This window comes from Misgurnus anguillicaudatus, chromosome 4 (genome assembly GCF_027580225.2).
Source record: "Misgurnus anguillicaudatus chromosome 4, ASM2758022v2, whole genome shotgun sequence".
NCBI classification, from domain to species: domain Eukaryota; kingdom Metazoa; phylum Chordata; class Actinopteri; order Cypriniformes; family Cobitidae; genus Misgurnus; species Misgurnus anguillicaudatus.
Window position 1 is genome coordinate 10,877,021 of NC_073340.2, and position 25,592 is coordinate 10,902,612.

At 36.0% G+C, this 25,592-nt stretch overlaps 1 protein-coding gene across 2 annotated transcripts in view; it reads right to left on the reverse strand.

Moving 5' to 3' along the window:
• Positions 1-25,592, reverse strand: part of mpp2b (MAGUK p55 scaffold protein 2b) — a 61,586-nt gene that overhangs the window by 20,842 nt on the left and 15,152 nt on the right. For both annotated transcript variants that reach the window (XM_073866669.1, XM_073866668.1), the window contains exon 3: positions 6,466-6,566. In XM_073866669.1, the coding sequence (XP_073722770.1) occupies positions 6,466-6,566 (101 nt within the window). The remainder of the gene's footprint in view (positions 1-6,465; positions 6,567-25,592) is intronic.

The window sequence follows — 25,592 nt, forward strand, 5'->3', positions numbered from 1 at the left end:
GATAGTCAGACATATCGCTAATAGCGGTCTTTCATGACGAACACCAACTGTGATGTTACAGTCATGATGTACACCCAGACATTAAATTACACATTAAATAAAGAAATACAATGTTGTTACAATGCTTAAAACAAAGTTGTGTCTGCTGAGTTACGTTATGCTAACGTTTAGACTGAAGTTCTACTATTGATGTTACAGTTACGTTTTGCAGGTCCATACCGAAAACAAAACAAAACACAAACTTACCACTCAGAAACATCCATTAACAATCTCCAAACTACTGATTATTTCTTAAATTATATTTCTTCACCTGACACAGGCGAACATAAGGTCTGTTTAAACACAGAGCTAATGAATTGAGCCTCGCTGTGAAACAGCCAATCAGAGCCGAGCTCAACATTATTATTCATGACCCTTCCAAATAAGGTAATAACAGCCCATTTCAGTTTAGGGAAAAACCTAGGGTTATAAATGGACATGTAAAACTATCTCTGGATCATTTTTGCACTTAATAAAGTCACAAAGTCATAAAGGCATTCTTTGGCACCTTTAAAACATTTGACAGGTTGTGTATTTGAAATGCTATTGTGAGTAGCACAATTTTTTACGCATCTAAAGCCACCGTGTTTGCACTTGTGTTTGCAGTTATGGGAACAAGTAACACAGTCTCACCCCATGTCGTCAATATTTGACGACACTTGACCATTCGTCAATATGTGACGCGGAGGGTATACCTTTCGCGTCATTTTTTGACGAACTGGGGACTTCAATACTATTACGTCCGTTGCATTCTCTTCTCCTATTTTCTTACCATTTTCGCGTCGGGTTGGAACAAGTTGGCCTATCAATATTTCTATATTTTTTTTCTTCAGTATTTATGTATTATTTGTTTTAGTTTGATATTATCAGGAATGAAGCAAAACCAAAACTAAACAAGCAGGCAATCAGTGTATTTAAGCTTTTTTGTTGAAGTTAAATAAATCCGTTATTTCAGCTAAACATGGCGTAGTCAGTGTTGGGGAAAGTTACTTTTAAAAGTAATGCATTACAATATTAAGTTACTCCCCAAAAAAGTAACTAATTGTGTTACTTAGTCACTTATTATGGAAGCCCATTCCCGCCACATAAGAAAAAAATAATGTTCTGATAAATCATAATTATGAGTTTAAAAGTCGAAATTATGACTTTAAAAGTCGAAATTATGACTTTAAAAGTCAAAATTATGATATAAAAAGTCGAAATTATGAGATAAAAAGCCGAAATTATGAGATAAAAAGTAGAAATTATGACTTTAAAAGTTATAATTATGAGATAAAAAGTCAAAATTATGAGATAAAAAGTCGAAATTATGACTTTAAAAGTCGTAATTATGATTTATCAGAGCATGATATTTTTTCTTATGTGGCGGAAATGGGCTTCCATAACTTTTCATGGAAAGTAATGCTTACGTTACTTTTTAAGTTACTTTTGCGTTACTTTTTCTTACTTTGCATGTGTTCCATCTCAAAAATGTCAAACTCTGGCCTGCCATCTCTATTTCTGAAACGGTTCACGCATACAGTGTGTAATTCTACGTTAATACATTCAGTTTAATGTTTTGTTTTTTTAAATCTAATTAATTAAACTGAAAAGTTTACTTAAAAAAAGTAACTCAAATATTAATGTGTACATTTATAAAGTAATGTGTAACTTTACTTCAGAAAAGTAATATTATTACGTAATGCACGTTACTTGTAAAGCGTTACCCCTGGGTGTAGTGATATTGAGCTGTAATGCGTTTTGTGGTGTGTGTTGACTGAAAAATAATGCACACCCGTTATATATTTGTATTATAATACACTTTAGATTATTATATATGTAATTTATTAACATGGTAGGATTATAAAATATGTAGTATTATTAAACAGCCATAATAATTGTTATTATGAGTGAAAAGATATACCGTTTTTGTATTATGATAATTAATACCTTTTTAATTCAATAAATTACCAACATTGAAGCACTCATTATCAAAGCATGTGTTCTGATGTATACACTAAAAATAACACAGCATTATGTAAAAAGGCAACATAACATCAATCTGCAATGCTGAGTCAATCTAACAGTGACAAGTGTTAAATTTGACCTTGAGCAAAAACTGTCCAGTAAGAAGATCGGGTTATAAAATAGGGCCAGAGAGCACAGTAACAGAGAGAAAAATATCTCTGAGAAAGATTTATGGCATTATGCGGGGGCATCTATCAAACAGGAAATTAAACACATCTCAACACCTATAAGATTCCCTTCACTCATAATAAAATGTTTATTTTCTTTATACAATGACACAGTGTGCGGTTTCTTGCTCAGGAACATCTCCATTAGCTGATACCTCGTATTGCAGCCTTATCCGCATACATAGATCAAATGAAGGTGAAATTTTTAATTTTGTTAAGTGGATTCAAGATGAGTCTGCAATTCGAGGCAAGTTAATGTGACGTACTGTAACGTTATTTCTGCTGTATAGCACAGAAAACAACTCCACATGAGATCGATTAGGAGATCAGATTGAGTCTTGAACTGTATTAAAGCAATGAATCATCCATGTAGTGCATTCATTCTTTTAGGTTTTATTTACAAATGAAAAAAAGCAAATTGCATGTTTGCCTTTTTGAACTTCGTATCTTGGTTTAAAGCCGTCAGGAACGTTATTTTCCTCGTGGCAGGTACAAATGAGCTAATAAAATATATCCGATCAATGTTTTACTCATGTGCCAAGTAGCTGTGTAATAAGCAGGATGATGAACAAGCTGGTTGTTATCTCAAAGAAATCCCTTTAGGGTGATACAAGACCCTGAGCCCTGATCAATATAGGGCCTTGTTCTGCAAAAACACGGTTCGCTGTTCCTATTCTCTTACATACTGTATTGCTTTATTATAAAACAGACAGTTTTGGTTAGCTAATGGTGTTTCTATTACACTTCAAATTGCGTAAATTGAATTTGTCAATTTAAAATACACCCAGTGGTAACACGTAAATTTCGCAAAAACTCCCATATATAAAAAAGGTTTATAAGCTTGCATGAGGTGTTTTTTTTCAGGCAATTTGAAGGCCATCTAATGTGTGTAAAGCCTGGAGTATATTTGTTTTATGTGTATGTAAGTATACGCACACGGTTTAATACACAGCCCTCTCACGGCAGACGTTTCCTGAATCTCGCTGTGTTGTGGATTGCAGACGTCAGCAATGGAAAAGATCGCGTTCGCATATTTTATCGCGGATTAAATAAATGCAACTGAAATACCAACAATGCATTTACATTAAGATATTTATAAGGAGAATCAACAACGGTGAACTCTTCATTACTGAAAAAGGCTACTTAGTAAATGTTGGGATGTAATCTAACTTAAGTCTAGTGGTAATACAATTAGTTTCTGTGTAAGATATAAACAGCTCACAGTACAAATAATTCAACACCAATACAAAAGTTTACAGGAATTCATTAAAAATATAAATGTCATAGTAAAGAACAATTGAATTAATATAAAAACTACTACAGGAATTAGAGTTTTTAGAATTAAGAAGTCATCAGCTGACATCCCCAGGCCAATAAGCATTAAGCTGTGTCATCAGCAAGTCTTTTCCCATTATGCTTTTCGTCTACGCAGTCAGTGGAGAGCAACTGCGCCCGACTGTAGAATCCGATGATCCCGCCCCACCATCGCGTGAGTTTTTTGGCACACGTCAGCGTTACATCAGAGCAAGGCGGACAGCCCTAGGACACTTTTCTTACCGGCATGCAACTCGTGGTGATCACCGGTGAACGATTCTGTGCAGAATTTGCTCATCTCAAACAAGTCTATTATAATTACAACTTATTTGTGTTTTATTTAATAAAATCCTGCTATGCATATAAAGTAACCATTTTATAAAAGCAATAAGCCCCACGAAGCAGTGGTGTTACAGTGCATTTTATAACAGCTAAGGGGGTTTTCTAACAACACCCCTTAGCTGTTATAAAATGCACTGGTAACCCACTGCTTCTTGAGGCTTATTGCTTTACTATAACCTCCCAGAAACACTTCATATGTGCCCACACCCAAGTATAAATATCAAAAAATTCTTAAATTAACTAATTCCCCGCCAGCCTTTTATAAAAAAGTTCCCTGTCAGCATTTTTTGTGATTTTCACAAAAGTTTCACAAAATGCCTTGCAGGAATTTTTTTTATAAATATACACAGTAAACATACAAATACATAAAATGAAAAAAACCTTTGCTTTCAAACAAACAAACAAAACGGGGAAAAAACGTTTCATCCTATCTGCATTTGTTCTCCTTTTAAAACCTCTTAAATATGGGTAGGTTTCTTCAAAAAGACAAAATTTTGAGCCAAAAGCTGAAATAATTGCATTTTTGTAAAGGTATTTTGTTAGAGATCAGATTCAGAACGATGATCAAAACATACAGAGTTTAAAATTTGTTTTTGTTTTAGTTTTTTATAATTTTTTAAGACTGCCATCAAGTGAATAATAAACAGATAAAAACTCATCAGGAAAGTATCATTGGCAGGGAAATGTTTTCTCTTAATTGACAAGATAACTCGTCAATGGCGGGGAAAAAGTTAAGATGCATTTTCTTGGTGAGCAAATGATCTAAGAATATAAGTCACAAAAAACATAAAATTTAAGTGTGCTTAAAACTAGGGCTGTCAATAGATTAAAATATTTAATCGCGATTAATCACATGATTTCATGAGTTAACTCGCGATTAATCGCAAATTAATCGCACATTTTTAGCTGTTCTAAATTTACCTAAATGTAACACTTTTTAAGTTTTTAATGCTCTAATCAGCATGGATTTGGATAATATATATGCTATATGCAAATGTATGTCTACAACAGCTTGTTTACATTTTCAACAGAACCATCAGCCATAGTTTTATGAATGTTTTTGCCTTTAGAAGACCTTGTTCTTTCTCCATTTCTGTTTGCTGCTGCATCATTTGTGACCTGTGCTGGCAAATTGAGTTGGGATGAGCAAATTTTCAAAAATGTGTCATTTATATTTTAACGTTCTCTATTAAAAAACTTCAAAACAATTGGAACAATTGCTGGAATCTGACAAAGCATGACATAACTATACCTGTTAATGCAGAGAGCAAAAACAATATCAATATACATATATGTTTTTCTTTTATTGTTTAATTTTGACATTGAGACAGACCACTTTAAGACTGTAGGATAATGCAAGGGTTTAATATAATGACACAACAGATACTTTTCCTTAACAGTTAACCAAACATTCACTTTAGATATAACAGATTATAGGTCATACCTGCGTGAATTCTTGTCAAAACAGATATTTTTAAACCTGTAATTTTGTGTTAGATGTCTATATATATCGAGCCCAGTCTCCTGAAGATGCGTATAAATAGCACGAAGTGTCACGCACTCGCGCGTTTGTGTGCATGCGCTTCAGACGTCTGCGTCAGACATCCCTTTTGAGCCTTGTCACTCTTAATAACTCTTTTAACATCAATCAGATCCCGAACTTTATCTCTCTTAATAATTATTTTAACATCAAGAAAGTCCTGCGGTCTATTTTTCTATAATTTCTGAATGCTTTTTAAAACGAAACTAAAAAGTGAAAGAAGACGCATCTTTGCTTTATATGGATTTGGGACGGTACACCTCACAGAAAACGTGCAGATAAAGAAAACTGCACGTGCAGAAAACATGCATTTTAGATGTTTAATGACCATTTAGAGCATTGGATTGCATTTAGAGCTTAATGTTCTTATTTTTATCTAAAGCTCCGACTCATCTAGACAGTGCCGGTCACTTGCTGCGTCTCAATTCATCCAGCTGTGGGTCAAACAGAAATTGCGTGTTGCGTTAATCGCGCGTTAATAAAATTAGTGCCGTTAAAATGAATTTGCGTTAACGCGTTATTAACGCGTTTATTTTGACAGCCCTACTTAAAACAAGAAAAAAAAAGCTTGAACTTTTTTCCTTAAACAAAATTTGGCAGATTTTTTTGCTTGTTTTATGCACTAATTCACTTAAATTGTATATTTTTTGTCTAAAACCTAGAACTATTTTCTTAAGTAATTTTGGCCATCAAGAAAATGCATCTTAAATTAAGAATTTTTAGATACTTTTTGTACTGAAAACAAGACAAAAATACAAAGATAGAAAGTTATTTCTGCAGCGAATCACTGTCATGTCGCATCAGTTCTTTAATTTGACATTTTTGACAATAGCGCAAAAGTTTTTTGCAAATCTGTAATGAAAACCAGGCTTATTAAACTATCTTTAATTTTCATACAAGGGCAAAAGGGTGCCACTTAAAAAATCTACTTGATGAAATGATTTAAAATGAATTACAGTGTGTAAAGTATTTAGCACGCTCTCACAGTATAAAAGAAGTAAAAGAAGCGTCTGATGTTCTGGTGTGGTTCTCAGATGGAGACAGCAGGTGACTCACCACAGGACTCTCCATGATGCCCTTCAGAAAGATGAGGTCCAGGTCATTAGCTGTGGTGGAGCTGGTGCTGTCGCTCAGGGTGTCCAAAAGACTCTGCATCGCTGAGAAGCACAAGAGAAGAGAAAAGACATCTCTGAATGGTTAATAGTTAAGGTATGACTGACACACTGGGTTTTATAGCAGACATTTTCCTCACTTCAGAAATTATGCAAATGACTGTACAGGCTCATATCCTCATCTCTATAAAAGATATAAACTAGTGATGAAAACAGTTTTGGTCTTTTATCATCTGCACATTAAAAATGATTTGAAATTTTGATGACCACAGCACGAGGAGGAATCAGACAGTAGTCTTTTATTGATAATGTTGATGTACTGTTACTGAGTAGCTTGCGATCCAATTCAATTTATGCAAAGAAATCTGATTTACTCTCCCTGTGCTACACGCAAATATAATGAGCTCACTTCTGTGTTGATGCTAAAATGTTTCTGTGATCAGTTTTGTGTTAAACGTTTTCTTCAACTTAATTAGCGTTTAAGTTTTGTATCGTGTGGATTGCAGAGCTCTCAGATTTTCACATGCTGATGTAGTTGTTTTTGAGAAAGAGAAATAAAGTTTATGTTCCGTACTAATGTGGCCTGAACAACAAGGTGCATTTGCACACGACTGCAGAGTCCTGTGTGCATCTCAAATCACCAGCTGACGTCAAAGCTGAGCAACAGATCACATTAAAAGACTAAATGACGCACTGAACATTAAATTAAATTGAAATTGGGCCTACAAATATGCATGAATAAAACTTGATACTAAAGCCCTATTCGGACGGTAATTGTTCCTCATGAGGATGTCTGTAAAAGTATATTTGCATTGCTTTACAGTTTAAATCAGCATGAAGTGTTATCAACTCTTAAACAGCTTTGGGATTCTATGAAATCTATAGTCTAACAAATAAGCAGTCTTCAAACAATTTTATATCCATCCACACATGATTTATAGAAGCATAAGAAGAACGTTGAAACTGTGAAAACAAAGAAATGTGGTCTTTTTAGAATAGTACGAGAAAAATAGGGTCCACATAAGTGATGAGTTTCTTTTTAAACACATTTTGATTCTTTATAGCTCAAGGAGAAGGTATCCAGTGTCATGCACTTGATTGTACAACACTTACAGAATCCTATTGCTTATGCTTATTTACTTTTTATTGATTTTAGCTCTACTTTAGGCACAATTCAACCACACTAGTTAATTGAAAAAGCTGGAGCTGAGTGTAAATCCATGTATTATTAAGCAGTAGTTTTTCCCTTTTCCTTTAAAATGACAAAACTCAATGTGTGAAAGTGAAAATTCTCTCACAACAAAATATATAGGAATAGGTGTCCCGCAAGGCTGTGTGTTAGTTCACCAATCCTTTTAAAACTTTTTACAAATGGGTGGTCAAGCATTCACAAAATTATACTTATAGCTAATACTTATAGACCGTTTCAGCAGTAACAACATAAACAAGCGGCTCCACGTAACTTCCAGTAAACTCCGCTAAGAATAAATAACAACAAAGTTCTTTAAACGTAGTTTATTTATATAACAAGCAAAAAAACAACACATAGATTACCTAGGAAACCAATACATTTGTTATTTTCGACGAGGCATTTGTTCAAGAGATCAGTTTAGCAACTAGTCAGACCTTAAAAAAAACGAAACCGGAAGTAAAGTTCGGATCCAGACGTGTATCACGTGCGTCCGTCTATAGCTATTTTATATTTATGCACAGGACAATATTAGCAATTCACCCATCAGAAATAAGTTGGTTGGTTGACTGATGTGAGAACAATACGTTATAAAAAAGCAAAGAAAACTGAAGAAATTGTCTTTGATCCAAAATGCATAGATGATCATTGCCAAGTGGTTACATAACCAGCACATTATTCAAACACAGTCTTATAAGCATTTGGGAATTTACATAAATATTTCACATATTTGGTAAAACACATTATGGGCCAGATTTACTAAACAGGGCATATTAGCGTGAGAGCGCAAATCCAAAAAAGCGCAGATGGGAGTATCTGCTGGTTATTTACTAAAAAGGCGCAAATTAAATAACACAGACGCAATAGACGATTTCCAAAATGACCAATGCAATCTACTAAGAGCAGCGCAAATTAGATCAAGGTCGCAAATAAGCCGAGCTGTTCTTGAGTTCAGCACCACGTACATCGCATCAGAAAATTTGTGGTGTGTAATCCCAGCTAACGAAGCCATAGTACACTGAAAATAACTGGAGGACAAAAAGTGAGGGTTTTCAAGAAGTTTTGAAACGTCTGCTATTGTGTGACTTCTCCTAGTGACCCCTATTTTATTTACTTCAGCAAATAAAAAAAATGAGATTGTCAGAAATTATTTTATTGTTTGGAAAGCTATACTGTACATACACTGTCAAAAATAAAGGTACGAAGCTGTCACTGGGGCAGTACCCTTTAAAAAAGGTCCTAATATGTACCATTTAGGTACAAATATGTACCTTTAAAGGTACATTTTGGCAGTTCAAAGTACTAATATGCCCTCTTTGGGTACAAAGGTGTACCTTTTTGAAAGGGTATTCTGTTCCAGTGACAACTTTTGTACCTTTATTTCTGACAGTGTATACAACTTAAATATGGTAATGACAGCAAAACAATGAGTCAGAAAAAACATCTTACTCATCAGGGTTCATATAAGTAATGCATTTTTAATCACATGCAGTAGATTTAATGCAATCAGTCTCATTTGTTTGTATCCCCAGTATAACAATTATTTTGTACCTGTATTTGCGCAATTGTTCAACAGAATTTTAGCTTGATGGTATGTTTTTATGTCATATTAGTGTGTTTGCGTGTTAATGTTTGATGATTCTTATTTCTTTCTATGCAACAACATGTATTCCATTACCAAATTCGCTTCATGGACAATAAAAATACTTTGAAATCTTTGTAGTTTTTTATCAAAATGCACATATTGAAGACTGCCAGAAAAAATGTAAGTAGCATCAACAATTTTAAAACCAATTCAGAAACAGACCACAGGATTCATACAAATACTGAAGCATCCCAATGATGTTATAGTAAATATAAGCATTCTCTAACCATCTGCTTGTCCAATAAGATCAGAGGAACAAAACAAACTCTTCAGCAGAAACCTTACGAATTCTTTAAGAGTAGCACTGACAATAGAGAGATCAAGTTTTCTTTTCACTAACAGAAAACAAAGCAATGAACATTCAAATATTATCAAGGTCAAACAACAATTCATTACGGTTTCTAAGCAGTGCTATGGATAAAGTGTGTGTATTCTCACAAGAACACATCCCCTACAAGACAATAAAATGCTTTCGTCTCTGGATCTCCCACTATGGTTGAAATCAAAGCATACATTGGTTTGCAGGCGACTTGACAAAAGATTTGTTATTAGCATTTAAAGCCCAACACAGAGGCTGTTCCGAGTAAAGGAACTAAAATTATTTTTTATTCCAAGATTTCTCAATTTGGTAAAATTATAAATATATCACGTTATGAGGTACCACTTGTGTAAGGATATACGTTTTGGATCTTAAAGTTTAAAAAAGTGTCATGCACTTAATTAGCATTTTTTTTTAATGATAAATATTAGATATATAATGGTAAGGAAATTATCAAAATATCTCAGTGGTTCAGTGCAGGTCCCATCTGTTCATATAAAGACTATGACAAACAACTTCCAGAGATTGAGAGGCATTTATGCTAAAAGGTAACTGTTTTTGTCCACACATCTATATTTTCCTCTTATGACAGCAGCTCATAGCAAAATAACAACATAAAACTCAACATAAAACTACTGCTGGTTGGTTTGGCTTCATTTGCCCATTTATTTAGAAACTGTAGAAAAATCCTGGGCTGCGTTCTCTGAAACCTTCTTAGCTCTACGTCGTTCTTAAGTTGTCCCTTAACCTGTACCTTATCGTTAATACATGTTTCCCGAAACGTTCTTAGTTACGTATCACTTCTGTAAGTCGTTCGTTCGGAAGGTTGGTCTGGAGCACTCTTAGCTGTACCTTATCCCACTTGGCCATGACTGTGATAAAAGCTTGTGTAGATTGCAGTCTATATCACTAAATATCTGTAAAAAAAAGTTTAAGTACATCCGTGTTAAATCGGGCAATGTTTTTTATATAAAGAATAAAACATCCACATAATTAGACATTATTACACTGATGGTTGTTAGATTTTTAATATTTTTTTTCCAAAGGAACATCAGCTTCAAACTATTATTACAGGCTTTAGAAACTATCAAAAAAAAAAAGAGTTTGGGTGGAGGAATTGGTGAAACTATGGCAGGCAGCTAGCGCGAATCTTACTATTTCATTTGTGCATTTCAAATCCGTTAAATCTTTAGTGTACCGGCTATTTTAGCTGCAATTAAACAAATCAACTAAAAATCGCATGCCACGGGAGCACATTCATCACAAAATCATAATTGTTGATTTTCCTAAATATTATTATTGATGTTAAGTCGACTTTGCATTGAAGTTTTTTAATGTTTTCTAACTTTGAGGCTGCTGCATATTCTTTATAAACACTCAAAAGAAACTGATCCACTTGACTACTGCTTGTATAAGGTCAACAAATTTTTCACATTAAAACTAATCAAAGCTAAAATCTAAAGCAATCATAATATATATTTATATATCATATAATATATATTTTTATGTTATATTTAAGGTAAACAGACAGGCACGGATCCAGAAATGCGTCCATTAAGCGTTATTGTAAACGCGCTGCTTGCGCATCCAGTGTCCAAGCACAATAAACTAATGAACAACAGTTTGTTTTTATATAATTTAGGTGTAATGCACAGCCAAGCCAAGTGACTTGCACAAACCACCTTATTCCCCTGTGCAACGCATTTATTGGGAACCCCTAATATAAATGATCCTTTAAAGTGAAGGAATAGCGGATGCATTGGAGCAGTTTATGCATGATACTTTTGGACATGAAGTTGCAGGTTTTGCATGGGTTTGATGTAAAATAAAATATACAAGGTTTATATTTACAGTGGCAAGAAAAATTATGTGAACCCTAGGAATAAACTGGTTTTCTACTGTGATTTGCAATAAAATGTGATCTGATCCTCATCTAGGTCACAACAATAGACAAACACAATGTGCATAAGGTGTCAACACACAAATAATTTTAGTTTCTTGTGTCTTTTTTGAAAACCCCCATTAAACATTCACACTGCTGGAGGAAAATGTAAGTGAACCCTTGGATTTAACAGCTTGTTGAGCCTCATTAGGCAGCAAATACTTCAAGCAAGCGCTTTCAGTAGTTCTGAATCAGACCTGAGCATCGTTCAGAAGCAATTTTTGCTCATTCCCCTTTACAAAACCGCTTTAACTCAGACACATTTGTAGGATGTCTGGTGTGAACCGCTCTCTTGAGGTCATTCCACAGGTTAAAGTGCGTGTTGCAGGTTAACCACCACTGTCGATTAATGGGTACATAAATCACTCAAGATATGTGTATAATTTTTAAAATGTCTCAAAAATGGTCTTAAAGACCCCTTTTTTTAAGTTTTTGGTATTAACGGTTTTTTAACGCAATTCTGTGATGACGTCACGTTGGGGAGAAGTGGAGAAAGACTCAGCCAGAGCCATAGAGATAGATGAGACATTTATTGCTGTTTAATACTTACGTATATAATTTGGAAATCATATATACATCGTAGGAAATATATAATGTGTTATACTGCAAAGTTACCATGCTAATTATTATTTATGATATATGTGGAGATCAGTGGTGTCAAAAGTATTCATATTCATTACTCAAGTAGAAGTATAGATACTAGGGTTTTAAAAGACTTTTGTAGAAGTTGAAGTATCAACTCAAGCTTTTTACTCAAGTAAAAGTGAAAAAGTACTGGTTTCAAAACTACTTAAAGTATAAAAGTAAAAGTAATGTAAGGAAAAAAATGTCATTAGAGAAAAAAGCCTAGGCCGCACCACAGGGGCCTTCCCTATCTCCTCTAAAAAATGTTTCTAAAGGCCATAATAACTATAGTGTTATTAAAATGTTAATGTTAAAAAATTTGGGATGCACTAGGGCCAGGGGTAGGCAACGTCAGTCCTGGAGTGTCGATGTCCTGCAGATTAGCTCCAACCCTTATAAAACCTTGGTTACCTGTAGTTTCAGGTGACTTTAACCTTTATTAGTTTGTTCAAGTGTGCTTGATTAGACCTGGAGCTAAACACTGCAGGACATCGGCACTCCATGTTGCCTACCCCTGCACTAGGCTATCTGTTTCAACCACATACGGTATATGCCCATTAAAAATTAACGCATTTCAATACAATGCAAACAAATACATTAAAGCAGTGGTTCTCAAACTGGATGTCGCCAGATGGTGCCAGGGGCCCCAGTTTTATAATATTTTATGAAATACATTACTTTATTATAAATTCTGTGTAATTAAACCTCAGAAAAATAAGGCTACTAAACAAGAGCAATAAATTGTATAATTTAAAATGTTTTGTTTAATTCAAATTTTAAGTTTTAGAATATTTATGTCAATCCACTGTACACAAGGGAGGCCGCAAAAAATGTTTGATAACAACTGCATTAAAGATCCATATATGTGTACTGCTGAGCATTAACATGCGTTCCATAGAGAGGAAGATATAATGACTAGTTGCCTATAAATATTGTAATGGTGCAAAAAGTCAATCTTCAGAGCAGTGCCGCTGGTGGCCAAACTTTTACAGTGGTGCCCTCTTTAGTTAAAAAACAACAAAATCACACAACTATAGTATGTGTGAGAATACAAATATGCTATTGTTATCATTTATAATTGTATTTTGACAGCAACACAAACTACAATTATACAAATATGCAATTATATATTATAGCCTATATTTCCTCATCTGTACTTGTGTAGCTAATGGACTTTAGTATACTTTACTTTAGTCAGTATATATCCAAGCAATTTTGGAGAATTACTAAATGTCTTTATTGTAAGTAAATTAAAAGTCAGGTTGAAGGAAACAGCTGATGTCTATTAACAAAAGCAAAAGTTGGTATGTATGGTTATGTGTTTCATTGATTTAACACTCAAGCATTCAGCTAAGTAGGTTTTGTTAATGCAAATAAAATTTACGGCAGTTATTAGCATATACAAAACAACAATGTCTTTAGCCTAGATATCTTTGCCATGCTTCAAAACGCAACGCAGCACAATGTCATTTAAGTTGAACAACTGAAGTTACATGATATAAATTGGTATTGTTACACTATTTAAATCACACAGATGAGTTGGTGCCAGCCGCCAGCTATACATTTACACAGGCTTGTGAATGTGAACTGACCTGAAAGTGATGCGCGAGTTTTATTTCGTACTTTTCCATTTGAAGACAGAATGCCGCGTTCTGTTACTGTACAAACAGATGGCGGATGATATCAAAGCATCGCGAGGGGAGAGACACTCTGCATGCTTTCTAATCGCTCTCGACTCGCGGTTCTTTTATGTTTATCTTTGCAGCGCTATCGAACAAACTTTTGATCATCTGCAGTCAGCTGGGGGGCGGGGATTGCGTACAAACCAATAGGGAGTCGAAATGGTGTATGTTTATACTTCTCATCCAACCACAATCGGATTCATCTGGATGATGCAATTTATCAAGATAGGTTTTTTTAACGATGACAAGCCGGAATGTAAAAAAAGAAAACAAGTTGAAATTAATAGAAGTAACGAGGCGATTTTTAAAATGTAAGGAGTAGAAAGTACAGATAATTGCTTGAAAATGTAAGGAGTAGAAGTAAAAAGTCGTCTGAAAAATAATTACTCAAGTAAAGTATAGATACCCAAAATATCTACTTAAGTAAGGTAACGAAGTATTTGTACTTCGTTACTTGACACCTCTGGTGGAGATAAATAAAACTTCGCAAATCTGCTGATTTGATCCATTCATGTCCTGACCACCAGGCTAGAGATTTTTAAACATCCTTAATCCACACTTACTAGTCTATCAAATAATATCTCAAATATATTGTTTTGTGAAATAAAAGAATGCTTTGTTATATTGTTTATGCGATTATAACGAATCACACGATCATTTTATACGCAGCAGAAGTCAGCAGCTGCAGCACACTCGGACCCAACCGCATACATACTGTAATAAACAGGCGTTCGGCGGCTTTTTACATCAAAGAACGTCAGTCTATGCCATTTGAGGAGGACCCGCTCATTGATCACCGTATTTTTATAAATCCTGTACATGTTTGGACCTGCCGAACAGGTTGAGCACTTTTATATACTTTGTTGAGCAGAGAGGCTGCACAGTTTGACCAGCGGGCTGAGGGAACCGAACGCAAATCACGCCGCCAGACGGTGTGCTAATATAACTCGAAATGTATAACTATTATCAGATCGGCCCGGGAAAGTCCCGACTCTCTCGATTGCCATTCCACTACTGGCTGTAAGAAAGTGAGTGTGTTTGGGTCGCTGGTACCCACGAACAGACGTGACGTGCTTCACTCACCTTCAAGGATTAGAGACATGCTGCCAAAACCGTTTGTGCTGAAGATCGCATAAAGTTACACCCATTTCAGGCAGGATCATGGACCCCCTCAAGCCAGCATGCACGAGTATGTTAATTGTTTGTTTACTTTCTACACGAAGATATGCTAACGTTATGCTATCTGGCTGTCTGCCTATCTCTCTATACTAGCCTATCCATCTGTCTGTCTGTCTGTCTATATATCTATCTATCTATCTATCTATCTATCTATCTATCTATCTATCTATCTATCTATCTATCTATCTATCTATCTATCTATCTATCTATCTATCTATCTATCTATCTGTCTATCTGTCTATCTATCTGTCTATCTGTCTATCTGTCTATCTATTATCTGCGCTATCAGAACTGTACTTTACTCGTCTTTCTATAGTCATTCTCAATGCTCTCAAGGCTGCTTTGGTAAATTCTCTCCCCAGCGTGACGTCATACAGTGCGTTGTGGGGGAAAGGAGAATCATTGCAAACCGCTGTACTTTTTCATACTTTTTCGGGTTTTGTGATACCCAACAACATAAAATACAATGGATAACAGTTTAAATGTTTATTATCAACAAGCAAATTGCACAAATTCGTTGAAAAATTTTACCTGCAAAACGCCCTTTAAGGTCTGGGCTTTGACTAGGCCACTCCAAATGGTGCATTTTGTTTTTCTTAAGCCAGACTGTAGTGGATTTACTACAATGCTTAAGGTCATTGTCCTGTTGCATCAACTAACTTCTACTGAGTTTCAACTGGTGGACAGCCACCCTCAAGGCCGCCTTAATGCACGGGCTTACCTGGGCTGAAGCCCAGGGGCCTCCCAAGTTCAAGGGCCTCCCAAGTTTGCGTTCATGACGAGCAGAAAATGTAATATATATAAAATGTCAGCGGGACGCACCTATAGCCGACAGCTTAGGGCTGGCGGCAAAAAGAAGTCCTGCGGATATTTTTTGCTATCTGGGACGTAACATATTTTTTATTCCGCGTAATGTAAGTGTGCGTTGTCAACTTGACATTCCTGCACGTTAGACTGAGTGTGACAGAGAAACAGGAAATAATCCACCAACAAATGAAAGAGTAATTTCTGAAATTTCATAATAAGCACTAGTGAGGTGCAGCTCTCTCTCTCTTTCGTGCGCGCGCTCGCTCGTTCGCTCTCTGTGCTCGTTCAGCTGAGTCTCTGGCATGCAGAAGTCTCTGACCCGTGCACAAGAAACTGTGCCGCTAAATTAAGAAAGGAGTTCCCGCACATAATGCTGTTAGTTGTTATAAAGTTTAAGTTTACTCGCGTTTATAACAGTGACGCGTGCGCAGCTGGAGCGATGTAGTTTGACGCGAAGTCAGCTCACAGTACACACATCTCTTGGTAGAAAGACGAGAAAGAGACGCAACGGTAAAGGTGCAATTCTAAGAAAGTAAAGAGCGACAAGACCATCTCAAATGATCATCCCCTGATAGCACCATTATAATCTCATTATCTAAAGATCTTATATACAGGTATGTTCCCTGTCTGTCTTGTGCATATTCATACTTGGTCGTTTTACATTCATAAATACCAAATACAATGCATACTATATCTTCAATAGCCTACAAAATAAATCACTGATTAAAAAACAAGATTCTGTCTATAAAGACTTAGCTTTTGTTATCATTAATGCATTTAACAAGATTATGTCTATAAAGACTTATCTTTTGTTATCATTAATGCATTTTCACTTTAAAACTAACTTTAACTTATTATATTTTTAAAACTGTGGTGAGCATTTAGTTAGTGAGTGGCAATTTTCTGCAAATTATATTCCAAAAACTATATAAACATAAAGCTTATAAACATATAAACTTTTACACATTTTGGTTTTATTATCACCACAAGTTGCTGTGTGGTTGTTAAATAAAGTGTGTTGTGTTTATGCTCAAGTGGACTCAGTGATATGTTAATAACAATATTATGGTGTTTTCTGGCTCAAAGAGGGAAAACTCACTGTTGTATGTCTCGAAAGAAACTAATGCATTTTGTGATGTAGATTACCTAGATATTACACTTAAAAAAGAGACTATAAATCGAGGGGAAGGGGGGCCTACAAAACCTCTTAGCCCCGGGGCCTCACATTAGGTTAAGGCGGCCCTGGCCACCCTGACATTATTCTGTAGGATTTTTTTTAAACTTAATAATTCATTTTACCCTCGATGATAGCAAGTGGTCCAGGCCATGAGGCAGCAAAGCAAGCCCAAATCATGATGTTCCCTCCACCATACTTCACTGTTGGGATGATGTTTTGATGTTGGTGAGCTGTGCCCATTTTACTCCATAAACATTTTTCCCCAAATTCAACTTTTGTTTCATCAATCCATAAAATATTTTTCCAGTAGCACTGGGGTTTGCCAAGGTGCTCTTTTGCAAACTTCAGGCTCACAGCAATGTTTTTCAGGAGAGCAGCGGCTTCCTCCGTGGTGTACTGTCATAGACGTGCCTGTCCAAAGACTTGTGTATGGTAGACTCAGGAACAGAGCTGTGTGCCCGTTCTAATGATGTCTTCAAGCCTTTAGCTGTTACTCATGGGTTCTTTTTTACTTCATTGAGTATTCTGCATGGTGTCTTAGGAGTCATCTTGACTGTGCGCCCACTTCTAGGAAGGGTAGCTACAGTATTTAACTGTCTCCATTTATAGACAATTTGTCTAAGTGTAGACTGATGGAGGTCTAAACATTTTGAGATTGTTTTGTATCCCTTTTCAGCCTTATGGAATGCAACATCTCTTGATCAGATATCTTTATAAGAGCATGGTTCAGAAGAGTTGATGCTTCTTAAGGACAGCAATCTTAAAATGTGTGAGTGTCTTAATATCAATCAAAGTTGCACTAAACCACACATTTAAACTCACTTTATTAATTGGACTCCAGTTTGCCAGCTTCTGACAAAAAAAGCTTTAAATAAAGTAATTAGTCCATGGGCTCACTTACATTTTCCTCCAGCACTGTGAATGTTTAATGGGTGTTTCCAAAAAAGACACAAGAAACTGGAATTATTTATGTCTTCTGAGCTTATGCACATCGGGTTTGTTTATTGTTGTGACCTAGATGAGGATCAGATATGTGTGGTTTAGTACAACTTTGATTGATTAAAAGTCGCTCAAACATTTTAAGATTGCTGTCCTTAAGAAGCATCAGGTCTTATGAACCATGCCTCTGTAAAGACATCCAAACAAGAGTTGCACTCCATAAGGCTGAAAAGGGATACAAAACAATCTCAAAATGTTTAAACATCCATCAATCGACAGTTTGACAAATTGTCTATAAATAGAGACAGTTTAATACTGTAGCTACCCTTTTTAGAAGTGGGCGCACAGCCAAAATGACTCCTAAGGCTCAACACAGAATACTCAATGAAGTAAAGAAGAACCCACGAGGAGTAACAGCTAAAGACTTGAAGACATCAGTGCAACAAGCACATATCTCTGTTCATGAGTCTACCAATACGAAAGTCTTTGAACAGGCACGGTGTCTATGGCAGAACACCACAGAGGGAGCCACTGCTCTCCCGAACATTGCTGTTTTGCAAAAGAGTACCTTGGGAAAATATTTTATGGACTGATGAAACAAAAGTTTAATTGTTTGGGAAAAATACTATGGTGCAAAAAAGGCACAGCTTACCAACATCGAAACATCATTCCAACATTGAACATCATGATTTGGGCATGATTTGCTGCCTCAGGGCCAGGCCCACCCTCCATCATCGAGGGGAAAATGAATTCCCAAGTTTAACAAAATATCCTACAGGATAATGTCATTGTGTCTGTCCACCAGTTGAAGCTCAGTAGAAGTTGGTTGATGCAGCAGGACAATGACCTTAAACATCAAAGTAAATCTACTACAGACTGGCTTAAGTAAAACAAAATGCACCATTTGGCGTGGCCTAGTCAAAGCCCAGACCTTAACCTCATACTGTAGAAATGACCTCAAGAGAGTATTTCACACCAGACATCCTACAAATGTGTCTGAGTTCAAGTGGTTTTGTAAAGGGAAATGGGTAAAAATTCCTTCTGAACGATGTGCAGGTCTGATTCAGAGCTACTGAAAGCGCTCACTTGAAGTAATTGCTGCCAAAGGAGGTTCAACAAGCTATTAAATCCAAGGATTCCCTTATCCTCCAGCACTTTGAATATTTTAATAGGTGTTTTCAAAAAAGACACAAGAAACTATTATTGATGTGTTATCAGCTTATGCACATTGTGTTTGTCTATTGCTGTGACCTAGATGAGGATCAAATCAAAAAAATTATGGCAAATCGCTGTAAAAAAACAGTTTATTCCTAGGGGTTCACATACTTTTTTGCAACTGTTAGTGTTTTGATATATATTTTACTCCATCTGTTGATCTTTATTGTTGGATTAGCAGTTTTTTGTTCATTGGCTCTAAAAGTCACATATGTACAGTTAGCGAATTAGGGTGCCGTGTATAGAGCATGTAAATTAAACACTGACAATATATTTATGCTCAAAAAATCGAAATAAAGGCAGTCGACATATCCATGTCAATTCGCAAAGGACTAAACTATTTACAGAGCAATTCATTGTTAATGAAAAGCATAATGTTACATGAACCAGAAACAAAAATAAATAAGTATAGCACATATTACACTGAATAATTTTTTTGTGCCACCAAATTATTTGCTATACCTCCTCTGGCCACCCCTATTCTGATTTTCACTGGTGACAATGTTCAGATCTCCTGTAAAACTCTATTGGAGACATTTGTAAGACTTATGGGTCATTTTCCACATGAGAAATATGAGTTAAAGATTTAAACAAAATGTTCAATTTTCTCTCAATGATTTCATGTTATTAATGTGTAGTAAGAATAATTGCAAAATTATAGAGATCTCATCAGTGATTTTTCTTTCTTGGTGGTGCAGTGGTTTTCTATTATTCTAATCTTTCATTTGTTCTTCATCAAGTTCTGTGACTGATTATTCCTCATAATAATAATTAATATTTTAATATTTTTCAGGATCTCACCACACATTTAATTTCTACAATCATTGTCATTTCCAATCTTGTGGTTTGTAGCTATTGCGCTGATATAATCTTATTTGCTCTTTCTGAGAAGAAATGTATCCAAGTATTTATCCAATCAAACACAAACCCTAAAACCCTTCAGATATCACAGTATTAGGCCTCACATCATGAAATCTAATTATTTCATGTACTTTGGTGTATGAACAGTGTGTTAAAACTCGAATTAATTAATTTGTTAATTATTAACTGTTCTATTTCTTTATCACCGCATCAAGATCTCAAATCACTCTAATTACATCAAACCATCTCATGGGTTTTGAAGGACCTTCTTTATATGTTAATTAGCTTTTATAGTTGTTTTCATTTTGTCTTGCTTACTTTTCCTGTTTTCTTGCACTTTGCCCTAATAGCCATTTTTACTAAAGCAGGCTTTATACTTCTGCATTGATTGTACGGCGTAGCTTACGCAGAGACGCCAACCCTACGCAACCCTACAACGTAGCATGACGTGCACCTCTCCCCAAATTAGGGCTGTCACGATTATGAAATTTGGCTGACTGTTAATTACCTAATAAATTGTGACAATTATGATGATTAATTTCCTGTTTTAGGACTTTGACGATTATGACGATTAATTGTCTGTTTTATTGCTTTGACATTTAATTCTCATACATATTTTTTTGTTTGTTCATGAAATAATGTTCACACATTGTTGTGATTATTTAAATAAAATCTTTTGTGAGGTTTACCTGGCAGTAAATATGAATACACATAACACGTATTTAAAGTAATTATTTAATTAATATATCTTTCAAAAACTGACAATTCTTCATAAGAAATCAACACAATAAAGTGTCTGAAAAAATTGAATTAGTACTGGACCACATGTCTGTAGAGGCTGCAAATTAATTCCTTATAGATCCTTAAGAATAGCATCCTTTACTTCCCTAAATTAGGAATTGCTGTTTTGAAAATGTATGTTTTACCTGGCAGTTCATACTACTGATCAAAGTTTTGCAGCATTACTTTAAATGCTGTTTTTCCACTGTATTAAATGGCTTTGCAATGTATGGCGTTGCACAGTCAGTTAAGGAGCGCCATCTGATGCCGTCTCATTTATACATGTGCTGCAGCTCCCCCTTGTGTTTTTTAAGAGGTGTGCAATCATTGCGGTGATCTCAGATCATTGCGATGAGGTCAAACAATCGCAATGAGACTATTCGATTATTTAATCATTGTGACAGCCCTACCCCAAATGTAACAGCGCATCAATGCTACAATGCCACAAGCGCTGTTTTGGTCTGCTAGAACCCCTCCCATCAGGTCAAAAAGATCTGTGTCGCATTTCCTCATACAGTTTTTTGCTTACGACTGTAAAAACAAAGATGGGCAGAGTTGAGATGTGATATTCAAATCAAACTGGAACAATATTAGCTGTTTATTTTCCTTTATCACTGTTGTTTTTCTTAAATAACATACACTACACAAGCTTTTTCTTCATTTGTGAGTTTACTGGCCAAGTTGCTTTTTTCTTCGACTGTTGCTCTGCTGTTGTGGATTACATGCATGGATACTGCCTACTAGTGGTCTGTATGTGTAATTGTACGTCGACACGAAGAACGACACAGGAGTATGAATGAAAACCAACGCATAGCCTATAGCAGGGTTTGCCAAATCTTACCCTGGAGGGCCGGAGCACTACAGAGTTTAGGTCCAACCCTAATAAATTTTACCCACCTGTGATTTTCTAGTAATCATGAAGACCTTGATCAGGTCTGTTTGATCAGGGTTGGAGCTAAACTCTGCAGTGCTCCGGCCCTCCAGGGTAAGATTTGGGGAACCATGGCCTATAGCGTCGAGGCTACGGCATATAGAAGTATAATGAGCCCCTAAGTCTGTTCCTTATCCATTCATTTTTCATTAAAGCATCGGCTGAATGAATAAAAATATATTGACTATAATTAATGCCTATTAGAAATTACTGTATTATACCTCAAGGAATAACAGTCAAATTTTACTTTATTAAAAAAGACACTACAAAAAGAGATGCAGATATTATACAGAAACCCGTTTGAAAGGTATTTGAAATGAAGGCAAACTTATTTTTTTGCAAAAGAAATCGCATAAATATGGTTACCAAGTGTTTTGAAGAATCAAAAGTACAGTATAACAAATTACTTTGTTATCAAAGATAATGCAAAGAGTTTTTCAAAGGTTTACTATTAAGAAGTTATATTCACAAAATTGTCCAGTAGTATCTGGCACAAAAAAAATTCGTTTTAGGGCTGATAATGTCCGTTCGACTGAAGCAGAGGACACAGGAATAATCACCGCCAAACATGTCAATGCATACAGCTGCCAGATTTTTATGATGAAGGAAATCAAGGATTTCAACTGGATTTTTGCCTTCAGAATCAGTCATGGCATACATTACAGTCAGTTCTGTTTGACTCTGCGTGAAGCTGGAGGACGCTGTATTCAGGAATTTTAGGCCTGCTAGATGGTTCCAGTGACACCAACTCGAAATCTGATTGGTTAATGCAATGATTTTATTGCCATTCATCATAAGCCCGGGATACACTGCACGATATTTGGACGTCCCAGACGAAAGATTGCCATCGGGAAACAATCATCGCGATTTCTGTGACCGTGGCTCGTCATCGGTGGTCCTATGTCGTACAGTGAGAGCGGTTCAAAGACGGACGTTTCCCGGTCTTGCTTCCAAAGATAGCCTACAATAGTTTTCTGACAGTGTCAGAAATTCAGCTTAATCAAAGCACAGTGTGTTTGCTGCTACGTGTGATAAGGTAATGATCTTATAGGAGTGCAAAAATCCTGCAGTGTATTTAAGCTGAAGACGCCTGCACTGTTCGTTCTGAAGACCTAGGCAGATTTCTTTGACTCTGGCAACACATGACAAATTCAAAAGTGTCTTAGTCCTTTACAACACAGGATTTAACATTTGTAATAAAATAAATATAATGAGTATAGTGCGTAAATACACAATTTATATAATATAAGTAAAAAGCGGTTTATGGACAATCCTTAAAGCTTTATAACCAAGAAAACGCTTCCTGCTACTCTGAGAAAACTGCAGACATATTTTCATATTTTAATATAGAGATGCAATAAATTCTAGAAAAAGATGGAAGATGCCAGACTCTCTCTCTCTCTCTCTCTCTCTCTCTCTCTCTCTCTCTCTCTCTCACACACACACACACACACACACACACACAAAGCTAATTGGACTCTGGTTTGTCACCTCAGATTTAGTGTGCCCTTTCCTGTCTACACTTCTCTTCAAATAAAACACGCAAGCGCATGATGCATTATAACAGCATTCATAAGGCAGTGTGTTTATAGCCTAATCCATTTTGGCCTGTAATCATAATGACAAATTGTAACCTTAAGATGATGTAACATTCTCATTTACCTGGTGAAAGGCTGTTAAATAAGTGTGAGCCAGAGTAAGTTACCACTTTATTTGCCCTGTCGGATTTGTGGAGACTTGAGTTTTGGCTACACCTAGAACACAGTATATCAACCCAAATAACCACCTAAAAAGCCCTAACAATCATCCACTATAACACAGATCTCCATTATAACACACTACAACTTTTCTGAACCCCAACTAAAATGCAGTGCAACAAATACAACATCCAGTGACCATGATGGAGTATTTCACATGAGATTTCCTTTTCATGCACTGTCATGAGCAATGTGTTGCATTAGCATGCAGCCATAGATCCAGAAAACTTCAACTTGAGAAAAAGACAAGCAAGTCTTTCTACGCTATGTAGTACTGACTAATACTTTATTAGGCTATCAATTACTGATAATGTCAAAATACAACTGTATTTGCTGATCACAACTGCAAAAGCCACATCAAAGACTGAAGGATTAATCAATCCCGCATTATAATTAAGATCTACAGCATTGCACAATGGAATCAGACGATTTCTAAGGCTCAACGTCTTTTCCTCTTACCTTTCTTTCTGATCCAAACTCCTCCAAAGACAGTCTGTTACAGAAACTCACAACTCTCTCTCTCTCTCTCTCTTAAACCGGTTTTCTACCTCTTATTTACTGGCTCTCAATCCATTTTTTCTATTTCTTCTCTTTTCCACCTCTTTGACGTCAGCCTCAATCACTATACCCCCCACCACCACCTTATATTCTCTTACTTGTTTTTCATCGATCTATCATTTCTTTCTACTGTAGCATTTATCTTTGTGTTTGTAAATCTTCAGAATATCTTGCTCTTTTCTTGCATTTACCAAGGAAGTTTGAGACATCCTTACATTGCCTCCTATCATCATTCAACTTTGACAGCACAGATTTGAGATGCACAGGATCCCTGCCAACTCTTGATGTCTGTCTGTCTGTCTCAATGTGACTTTTACTGTGTAATACTCTCCCAAAGTCACAGTTGTAACTACTACTTCTCTTCCGAGGGGTGGGAATTCAAAATATGTGTTCGCACTGTCATGTGTGTGGCTCATCATGTCAAAATATGTGTTTGTTGTGTCATGTGAACACGTGCATCATGCAATATTTCAAAATAAGTGCCTGCTGCAACGCGTCGAAAGGATTCATGATAAAAGACACGTTCACGTTCACAAAATACTCCCAAGACAGTCACTTAACACTAAACTCTGATTATACATGAGAATAAGCGAGTATCTGGCAAACGTGAGCGTCTCTTTTATCATAAACCCATTCTATCTGCAGCAGACACGTATTTTGACAAGACGAGCCAAATGTCGGGCTAAATACATGTTGTGACCATATACTGTAAAAAAAGATGGATGATGCAACGTCGTTTTGTTCCATTGTAATGAATTGAAGCCAAAAATGTCCGAACCATGGGCGTTGCCATGTTAGTAAAAACGTCAGTTTGGAGCCAGGGCATTCGTAGAAGAAATCGTCCGTGGAGCCAGAGGCGGAGCCGCGGTATCAAACTTTCGGCCAAACGCTCGCATGCCCAATCAACCACACCAATCATAACGACACGTCCCATGTCTATAGTACCAAATTACTAGCTAAAATGAAACCTAGCACAAACATTTACAATTCAACATACACTCACCTAAAGGATTATTAGGAACACCTGTTCAATTTTTCATTATTGTAATTATCTAATCAACCTAATCAATCTAATCATCACATGGCAGTTGCTTCAATGCATTTAGGGGTTTGGTCCTGGTCAGGACAAACTCCTGAACTCCAAACTGAATGTCAGAATGGGAAAGAAAGGTGATTTAAGAAATTTTGAGTGTGGCATGGTTGTTGGCGCCAGACGGGCCGGTCTGAGTATTTCACAATCTGCTCAAGTCCTGGAATATTCACACACAACAATTTCTAGGGTTTAAAAAGAATGGAGTGAAAAGGGAAAAGCATCCAGTATGCAGCAGTCCTGTGGGGGCACATGCCTTGATGATGCTAGAGGTCAGAGGAGAATGAGCCGACTGATTTAAGGTGATAGAAGACCAACTTTGACTGAAATAACCACTCGTTACAACCAAGGTATGCAGCAAAGCATTTGTGAAGCC